The sequence below is a fragment of the Prunus persica genome, chromosome G3 (assembly GCF_000346465.2).
Source record: "Prunus persica cultivar Lovell chromosome G3, Prunus_persica_NCBIv2, whole genome shotgun sequence".
In the NCBI taxonomy this organism is placed as follows: Eukaryota; Viridiplantae; Streptophyta; class Magnoliopsida; order Rosales; family Rosaceae; genus Prunus; species Prunus persica.
In genome coordinates this window covers 5101486-5112620 of record NC_034011.1, presented here as the reverse complement: position 1 = coordinate 5112620, position 11135 = coordinate 5101486, and the positions used below count along the sequence as shown (strand labels likewise).

Below are 11135 nucleotides of genomic sequence, written 5' to 3'. Positions count from 1 at the left end.
GAGTTGACACATAATGGCTAATGAGATATTTAGACTTGGCATGTATATCAGTAGAATATTGTATTTTAAGTTTCCCACGAGTGGTTTGTGGGGGTAACTGATAAGTGGACACAGATAGATCATTAGAAATTACCTTACTTGATTCACTATCATGAGTAGATTGGGGCACTGGCAAGGCAGATGGGGGTATTGCATCGAACTCATCCATATAAGAATCACTGTCATTATTTTCAAATACAGGCGACTGGTCACTTGCTTCAGTGTGACTGGTAGTTTCGACACCGAGAGCACCTGCTTCATCTCTAGATATGGGCGATTGATCAAGTTCACTCCCCAAGACTCTCCAATTCACTCCCCCTTTCCCCCTAAATTGGAGAGGAGGGAGAGACAAAGGGCACTTCTTCATGGAAAGTCACGTCCAAAGTAACATGCACTTTCTGGGTAGGTGGATGATAACACTTATAACCTTTCTGAGTAGACGAGTAACCAATAAAGACACATCGCAGAGCACAATGATCAAGTTTACTCTGTTGATGAGAGTAGACATGAACATATGCAACACACCCAAAAACTTTATGGGGCAACTTGGAGACTGAGACAGGGGAAACATGGTCACCAAACACATCATGTAGGGTCTTGAAATAAAGAACCCGACTAGGAGTACAATTAATCAAATAGGCAGCAGATAAAATAACATGCCCCAAAAGATGATGAGGAACAGACATATCTAACATAAGGGAGCGGGCAACTTCAAGTAACTGACGATTCTTGCGTTCAGACACACCATTTTGCTGAGGAGTAAATAAGGTTGTCGTTTTGTGAATAATACCTTGAGCACGGAAGAAAGATGCAAAAGTGTTATTCATATATTCGCCTCCGTTATCAGTCCGGAATATTTTGACCTGAGCATGAAACTGAGTAGACACCATAGTATAGAACTCTGGAAGGATGAAAACAACATCATGTTTATTTTTCAGCAAGAAAACCCAAGTGAGTCGGGTACAATCATCAATAAATGTGACGAACCAACGAAATCCGTTCGAAGTAACGTGAGCCGGACCCCACTCATCAGAATGCACTAAATCAAAAGGCTTTGCAGTTTTACTGTCACTCAAAGGAAACACAGTGCGATGACTCTTGGCCAAAATACATATCTTACACTTAAAACTGGACTCATCAGAATAGCGGAATAAAGATGGAAAAAGACGCTTAAGGTCGCCAAATGACGGGTGTCCTAAGCGACGATGCCATAACCAAATTTTCTGTTTGTCTTTGACAATACAACTATGAACAGTATTAACGACACAATCACGAACTGGTGCAGAAGGCAATGTCAAATAATATAACCCCTATATCCGTTTACCATGCCCAATCGTCTCGTAAGTCTTGAGATCCTGAAAAGAGCAATGCGTAGAATAAAAAGTAGCAGAAGCATTAAGTGTATCAAGTAATTGACCAACGGATAACAAGTTACAATGGATATCAGAAATTAGTAACGCACGAGACAAGGACAGAGTAGGAGAGAGAGAGATTGTGCTCTCACCAGTAATTGGATAGGGTAAGCCATTAGCACTAGTTATGTATGGGTCACGGGTGTTACTAGACAACTCATCAAAAAATTTAGCATCATAAGTCATATGATTAGAAGCACCAGTGTCAATTATCCAAGTATTGGAGCCAGTAACTGGAATAGAATCAGAAACACACAATTTTGTAGAGGCAGCAGCAACATCACTAACAATGGAGTTATCACTCATGATTGCAGTAGAAATTTAACAGATCACGACAGAGTATACAACGGAACACAGCAGATGCACCAATACGGCAGATGCATGAAGACAGGCATGAAGACAGCATAGTACACAGCGAAACACAGCAAAGACACAAATACAGCAAATGCACGAAGATAGGAATGACAGGAACACAGTACGACACACAAATCCAAGAGGGCATACATGACACATGTAGAAAAAAAATATGAGGATAAAACACGGGTAGGCACAACACACAGGTCACCAGAAAAGTTGGCTCTGATGCCAAGTCAAACAATATGGGTAGAATATTTTTCATGTTGTATTTCATTCTCCAAAAGAAGGTATTTGTAGTACAAGGATGTAACCCTAGCAGAATAAAACTAGGATACAAGATAAAAACCTAATTCCCAATATATGTACCAAAAAAAAAGAAATATAATCCTAATAAACTAGGAAATAAATATCCTAATTAAGCTAGGATCTCGCTAACAAATTTGGCATTCAAACTGCTCATTCATGTTTAAAATTAGAATAATGGTGGACTGTATATAGGAGGTGTAACTTAGTCAATATTCCTTGTCCATGAGTTTTCTGCTCATTTTGTTTGAGGTCTGCAAAACCCTACTCTGAGCACTGTTATCTCTTTTATATGCGAAACTCTCGCAGACAGAAGTATGTATGGGGTTAACATTTAATATCGTTGGAACTCTGCATCACATTACTACTGATACTTCTTAAATCTTCTCGTCTCTTGATTACTTTGAAGTAGTCGAATGCATAAATCTTGCAATTTCAAGCAAGAGGAAAACCATATATGCGTTCTTTATGTAGCAATCTTGTCTGTTTTGGTATGTCACGGAGTGATTTTGTGTATTAGTTAAGAGTTAAGACTGCATGGACTGACATTTGCTTTCTTTTATTCACAAATCAACATGGATTGCTTTCTCATAAATAAAAAACCATGGATTGTTTACATAGAAATTGCATTTGTAATGAGAGTAAATCCTCTAGCTTGGTGGTATTCTATTCTTGCAAATACCATAAGGTTGTTCGACATGTTAGTAAATTCATTTGCAAAGGTCCTATTTAAAGGCATTATTGTGCTCATCCTAGAACAGATTCATTTGCAAGTCCTATCTGAAGGCATGCTACGCTTTAACATTATGATCCAGTGACCAACCAATTTGAACAGAGGGTAGCGCTTAATGCCAATCAACCTTGGATTTTAGTTTAGTTTGTGTGATAACAGGGCACAGGGTAATATATTAACCATTGTGGCTTTACATATCACAAAGATAAAAAGATGAGTATAAGGTTTCTAAGAAATCTATTTGGATCAGGTTGGCATGATGTGGAGTGAAGCTTTTATAGAAGCATACTAGGATCCATCACAATCCCATCCATGATTGTCTTTTGTATTGAAACCAAGCCCAAAATCTCTAGCCCTATTCAATTTGGGCCTATAACAAACCCAAGTTAGCCCCAATTTATAGCCCATATTTACATTACAATCTTTCCTATGTTATAAAAGTAGAGAGAAATTGGAGAAGATTGAGATGGAGAGAATGGAATAAAAACTGATCTTTCATTCAGTGTTTGTTCTCTTCCATTTCTGTTCTAATTACAAGTAGTAGAAGCCTTATTTATAGGCAAGCATCATATAGGCAGGCATCATATTGGATTCCACCTTCTACCTAACAATACAAGTGGGGTGGGGGAAGCTTTATAGGTAAGCATCATTATTGGGCATCATTGTTGGACTCCATCTTCTTGTTTACAACACTCCCCCTTGGAGACCACAAATGATACGGAATATGTCTCGTTAAAAATCTTGCCAGTAAAAACCCAGTGGGACAAAAACTGGTCAAAGGGAAAAAGAGTACATAATCATGTGTAATATAAAATTCTATGTATATTGACGCGCATGCGACACTGCCTCGTTAAAACCTTGCCAGGAAAAACCCAGTGGGATAAAAACTTGGACAAAGGAAAAAGAGTACGGTGTTTGAAGATCTTTATTGATGGTGCGCTCCCCCCCTGATGCTTGGCAAAATATCTTTAAGTCATACTGTTGATCAGCTTTCTGAATATCGTAGTTGACACTGCTTCTGTGAGTCAATCTTGAGCGACACTGCCTCGTTAAAACCTTACCAGGAAAAAACCCAGTGGGATAAAAACCTGGATGAAGGAAAAAGAGTACAGTGTATGAAGGTCTTTATTAAAACCATGCTCTCCCTGATGAATATCTCCCCCTGAAAAATTTAGGACTAGCTTTTTCCAGTAATCGACCATAAAATTTTTCATAGTATACCCTAAACCCTTGAGCGACACTGCCTCGTTAAAACCTTACCAGGAAAAACCCAATGGGATAAAAACCTGGATGAAGGAAAAAGAGTACAGTGTGGAGCTGAGCTCTATCTGGTCTAATATACTTCCGGAAAAACATTTAAGGACCAACGGATAATCCTCATAAAAATGCTTCAATACTTTCTTAGTATAAGCAAGAATCTCGTTGGCACAATGCTCGATCCTTAAGTCGAGACAAATATTTCGTGAATTCTGCAAAATCTTTAATGTGTTACAATCACATCAATGTACTCACTGAGGTAATTTATGCATATTAATATTGAGTACAAATTTTGTGCCTCAAGCACACGTCCTTTAGGGACTTGCTTTATGCAATTGTCAATCCTCTCAACGGATTTTGTCTAAAAGGGATTAAACTTTATGACACATTATATAGCTTTAACCCAGCTATTTATACATCTTTAGGGAATCGCTTCTGGCGATATGCTCTGTGCATTTAATAACCCTTAAAGATAATATGTTGGTCTCCGTAATTGTGTAATAAGGGGAGGGGCACAATTGAATCTGTAAATATGGAGAAAACCCAACATTCCTTGTTTCTGCCAGAAACAGTGTGTCATACAAAGTAGGTATATTCCCTTTTATTCCGAACACCCAAGTATAAATTCAGTATTAACAAATTTTGGGGTTCGTATTGTGGGTTTGTTCTTTCACGTTCATTCTCATCTATAATGGAATTACCTCGTTCCATTTTGGCCAATGATATTGTCGACATTTAATAATTGAATGTGGTTCCAATCAACACAGCCCATTGATGATTTGAGTAGCTACTCCAAAACCAAAAATTGTCATTCATCAACTCATAATCTCACCATTCTCATTTGCATGCGCATGCATCAATTATAAGCATTTCTTTACTTTTGGGTACCCAAGCCACTTCAGGGGGCTTTTATTATGTGAGAATGTGGATTATAACCTCCAATGGAGCGTTATTTTGCATAGGGCGTGGAAAATCTCCATTTAGGGAGTTGGAACATTTAGAACCCATATATCTGTCATGTTGCAGGCATGCCACAGATTAATACATACATGTCAATTAATTTCTGGGACTTTAACCCATATAATTTGCTACGCATTAGGCGTGCATAATATCAATATTGACATGTCAAAGGATTGTCCTTTCGGGACTTCAATCCATATCATTTGCTACGCAACAGGCGTGCACCCATATATCTGTCATGCTGCAGGTATGCCACAGATTAATACATACATGTCAATTAATTTCTGAGACTTTAACCCATATTATGGGACTTTAACCCATATAATTTGCTACGCATTAGGCGTGCATAATATCAATATTGACATGTCAAAGGATTGTCCTTTCGGGACTTCAATCCATATCATTTGCTACGCAACAGACGTGCATCATATTGATCACTGCTATACCCATATTCTGTTCTTATGGTACATTAATCTGTGCAGTGTATTATCAATGTATCCAACTTGCAATCTGTAAAATTTGCATTAATAATTCATGGATACATGCAAGCCATTCTTTTAGAATGGACTTATCTTCCCGTTTGGTTACCTTTCAAGATAAAATATCAAATAAGCATAAAATAACACAAGTATTGCTTACATCCTTAGGTGGGAGAAACTTTTCTCAAGTATCATTCAAGCTCGTATCGGTCCAATAACGCTTGATGATCTAGTTATATCCTGCAAGAGCAAAAAGTCACAATTCTTCTCTCTGTCAAAAATAAATAAATAACCCTTAAAGTTAGGATCACCGTATGGATTCTCTCTTCGGATGTTCGTTCTAAAAAAATAGAATCCCTTATGAACAGAGAGTTATAAAAAGAAAGAAAAGATACAAAGATTGTGATATTGATTGCAAAGTAAGGTAAGCAATCAAGGAAGGAAGCTGGTGGGAGCAAACAACAAGCTCTCATTTCTCCTAGTCTAGAAGGACCTTAGGAGATTAGAGCATAAGGTCGCCTTTACAGTTCCCGGATGTGGCGGAAACGTAATCAGGGATAGTCTCGCTTCCTGAGTGGATGATCAGAGATAGTCTTGCTTCTTAGGCATATTAAGTGCTCACTGATAAGAAAAACAACTAGATATCGCATCACTAGGTATGGAGAAAACTGGATGTCTTCTGCAAAGAAAATTTCGTTAGTAACACATTTATACACAAATACAATGAATAGGTAGAACCAGTGAATTTCAAATTAACCATAGGAAAATTGCAAGATTTTCGGGGCACTTTTGAAAAAGTAGCTCCGTGAAATCCGTAAAGCAAGATCGGCTTTTGATGAAAATAATACTTGAAAATGCCGAAAGTGCCGACATGCATTATCAGAGGCCACTTGAAGTTTTGGACTCTGTGAAAGAAAAAGATAATATAGGGATCTGAGATAATATTGGGATCCTGGAAACTGCAGCCATATTTTCTCCTATAGATATGGCCTTTGCAAAATTTGATTGGAGCAACTGCGTTTCAACTTGCTCCTTTCCTGTTATAATAATTGCGTACATTCTTAAAATTTACACCCGTGATTTTTTACGTCTTTTCAAAATGACGGTTTGGAACCTTGTGCCTTATAGGTTCAAATAACCACATCGACTCTCCCAAATTTCATATTTCAACGTATGGGAGCCCGGAACTTTTGGCCTGTGCTAAACACAAACTCAGAATTTATTTGCCCTTTTCAAAATGGACATGAAATATGAATTGAGTAAAAGCCACGCTAATATCTCATATATTTGGGTTTATGAGCTTCCGGCCCAGATATAACAAAATATGTGGGGAGCCTCAATTCATCATTCTCTTATGCCAAAGAGATATGTGGCATACCACAATTTGCAATAATACCTCAAGGGTTGTCCATTTAATTGTTGGAACTTCAGGTTCTCAACACTGTTAGATTTTGAACTTCAGGCCAAAATCACATATTCTCATGGTATGGACATTCAATCCCCTTAGATTTTGAACTTCGGGCCAAAATCACATATTCTCATGGTATGGACATTTTTACAATTTTCTGTACATATTTCTAGACTTCAAGCCCTTACATAATTGTCCATATTATGAGGAACTTCTGGCATCTCATTTAATTGCTCATCCATGAGTTTAAGGAACTGCAGGTTCCCTTTCTGAATAGTGATAGTTTACCCAAAATGGTAAATATTTATGCATACATCACAATTCATGTATACGGCACTATTCATGTGTACAGTACATTTGCCAGTACAGTTATCATCCATGTGTACGGCATTATGAACCAATACGGTACTGTTACATCATTAAGGAACCCCAGGTCCTTATTTACATGTCAGAGATCAAGGACCCTCAAGTCCGATCACATGTTTACAAATATAGTACCGGAGAGACTGCCAGCTCTCATATTAACATCATCATCAAGGATCTTCAAGTCTTGATGTAATTGTATGATGAGGATCAAGGAACTTCTGGTCCTGATCTGCATACTGTAAAAAAACTCATCATACAGCACATTTAGTCCATAAAATAAATTGCTGGTAAATAAATTACTGGTATGGACGATAAACCCGCACCATACATTTAAATAAAAGTAAAGGCGTGGACGATAAACCCGCACCACCCTTTTAAATAAATGTAAATGTGCGGTAAATTAAATTCATAAATTAAACGTGCGTGTATGGGCACTAATTCTGCTCCATACTTTTAAATGAAAGTAAAGGCGTGGACGATAAACCCGCACCACCCTTTTAAATAAATACTGTCGTATGGGTAATAATCCTACACCATACAGTAAATAAAATAAATGTGCGGTAAAGTAAATTTGTAGTAAATTAAACGTGCTTGTATGGGCACTAATTCTGCTCCATACATTTAAATAAAAGTAAAGGCGTGGACGATAAACCCGCACCATCCTTTTAAATAAATGTAAATGTGCAATAAATTAAATTCATAAATTAAATTGTTAGTATTAGTAACGGTCTCCCACTGATAATATGTTTAGTATTACCAAGGGTCCATTTTTGTTAATGGTTAGTAAAAGAAAAGCAGATAAATATAATAGGAAATAATAGAGAAGATAAGGGAGCAGAGATCTTATCGCTTATTCTTTCGGTGGGTCGGTGGGTTTTGCTGTTTTTATTAAAAGATGCTTCAGACCCTTTTTTTTTTTTTTTTTAAATTTATATTATTATTTTTATTTATTTTATTATTATTATTCAGCGTGGGGGAGAGATCAGCGTGGTCGACAACAAATCGTGGGTGGAGGCTGTGATCATTCATGCCCGACAACATAATCTTTCCACCACAGCCATTGAAGCCCAAGCCACATATCCCATAAACACCGAAATATAGTATTAGCAACTTCATCCACCTTCACCGCACCAGAGCTAAGAGAAGGTTTCTGGGGTTGTGGAACTGATCCCATGCTGCAACCTTGAGCACGTAGCTTCAACGGGAAGATCTCAGAGCTGTAGACCCACGCAATGGGCCCCATCCCGATCGAGAAGAACCCGACGTAGGCTAATACCATGGTCAAGCACAAAACAGACGCCCACATCATCTTCTCGTATTCATGATCGACGATTGTGAGGCTCGTACCGAGGCAGAAAAGCGAGGCTATCATCCCGGCCACGCTGGTTAGAAGCAACGGGCTTCGTCCAACCCGATCGAGGAAACCTATGGCAATCAGGGTGAAAACGGTCTTGGAAAATCCAACGGCCACTGTTGCGAGCAGCAACATACTGGAGTCAGTGATCCCAGCCTTTTCAAAGATCCTTGGGCTGTACAAAACATGGGCGTCGATGCCTGACATCTGTTGAAAGAAGTGGAAACCAACGGCTGCCATTAAAATGTGACGAACAGGGGGCGTTGGATGGAGGAGCAATTCCTTCCACACCTCCTCGCCGTGGCTGTGCTTGGGGACCTGAACAACGTCTTCGGTGCAATGCTCGGGGATGCCCGCGGCTTCTTTGATGTCGGCTAGCCGAAGCTGAGCTTCTTCCACGGAGTCTGAGGTTTTGTCGAGGACGTGCTTGGCATTGCCGAGCCGACCCTGCATGACAAGCCATAGGGGGGTGACGTGGCGGAGGAGGTCAACGAATTGCCACATCGCGTTGACTCCGAGGCCGTGGATGAGGAGGAGGTTGCGCTTGGACGGGTTTGGGGACTGCGGGACTAGGTAAGTTTTTGTCATTTCTGGCTTTGCAAAAATTTCTGATGCTCCAAGCAGTAGCAGCAGAGCTCAGAAACTTAGAGTTGTAAAAGTCTGGTTTGGGTGTTTGAAATTAAATTTGTTGACTCTGATTGGCGCAGAGAGAGAGGGAGATGGAATGAGAGATCTGGATTTCATCAGAGAATTCAGCTGATAATTGAGCGAATTCGTGCTGATAACGTGTTATAAAAGTAGAGAGAAATTGGAGAAGATTGAGATGGAGAGAATGGAATAAAAACTGATCTTTCATTCAGTGTTTGTTCTCTTCCATTTCTGTTATAATTACAAGTAGTAGAAGCCTTATTTATAGGCAAGCATCATATAGGCAGGCATCATATTGGATTCCACCTTCTACCTAACAATACAAGTGGGGTGGGGGAAGCTTTATAGGTAAGCATCATTATTGGGCATCATTGTTGGACTCCATCTTCTTGTTTACAACATCCTACATATTTTCACGACTTTGTATAAATTTCACACCGTTTTAAAACCAGCAGCATCGCACTGGCACAATTGCTAGTAAATACAATATTATATCAAATCGGATCGGATTTAGCCAAATTTTGATTTGTTCCGTTAACTTAACAGGTTAATGGATTTTGAACATAATCCGATTATCGGATAAAATCGTGAGATCCATCTCCTATCAATTTCATCGGATTAAGATCAAAATTTCATCCATTGACAAGTATACTTCAAACCCCATTTCTTCCTTCCCCCCCTCCCTAAAAAAAAAACCCGACCCCCATCTCCTCCATTGTTGCTGTCGCCAAAATCCTACGACAGCGTGCACCACCTTTTACACTATGACCCTATGAGATAAAATTCCTGAATCTGTCACTATTGGTGATGGCTTTGGTGGATTTGGTTGTGGAAGCTAAAAGAGCTAGAGAGGTCGTAGCCATGGAGGCAGAGAAAAAAGGGTGGTCTTGTTCTAGGGTTTAAAGGAGAGAGAAACAGGGGCATATGAGAATGACGAGCCTTTAGGGTTTCTGCTTCTTACAAATTTCCATTATCCTTTTTCGTCTTCTTTTTCTTTAGAATTAAAGGAGGAATCGAATCTAATATGTGATGAGGAACGAACGACTGAGAGTCGTGGATGGTGCGATGCACGTGCTAAAAGTCTTGGGACTCGCCTCTTTTTGATCTTTTGCTGATGATTTGAACCACTTGGGTGGTGGACAAGTGGATTTTGCTTGTTGGGCTGGATTTGAAACAAACATCAAGCCCAATATCCAATAGAGTGAAACTAGGGACACCCAAACTTGTCTCTGGACACCCATCTTCAAATTTTTGAATTTGTAATATTCTTTTTGAGCACCCAATAAATATTTACAAAATCTCAACCCTACCCTAATAAAATTCATTTGAAACTTATTAAACAAAGTTGAAAAAAAAAATTGCAATGATTGGTTGCACAACCACCATGCTGGCCGACAAGGTCACCCGCCTTCTTCCTCCATTTTTTTTTTCTCTATTTTTTTTTATAAAATTTTTGTACCTGTAGTTTTCAATTCTTTCAAACATATATTATTATTTAGAGTTTCGAAATTTGAGTCATTCTAGATAATATGTTGGGTGCATCATTTATGCGGCCCTAAGTGTCACTAGGCAGACGTCATAAAAGTTAGTTTGATAAAGTTTAGTAGTAATTCATGTGAGCGTGTATAGTATATGACCGTTATAGTAATACATATGAGGCTCACATATATAAATGACTAACCTTAGTAAAATTCTTCTGTATAGTCACTATCCAACAAATAAGGACGGATCTTTTAAGCTAGGCCCAGTTTGCAGTTCAATTATACTCACTCAACTTACTCAACTTTTGATTTGTGGTAAGAGAATGAGGAATTAATGG

General features: G+C 38.7%; 1 protein-coding gene across 1 annotated transcript; it reads right to left on the bottom strand.

The window, feature by feature from the left end:
- Positions 8336-9256, bottom strand: LOC18784059 (polyol transporter 5). The gene has a single exon (XM_007216601.1). It carries the CDS (start codon positions 9254-9256, stop codon positions 8336-8338), a length of 921 nt encoding a protein of 306 aa, XP_007216663.1.

Excerpts from the sequence above, each read along its gene's own strand:
- LOC18784059 (XM_007216601.1), bottom strand. The coding sequence starts at position 9,256 with ATGACAAAAACTTACCTAGTCCCGCAGTCCCCAAACCCGTCCAAGCGC.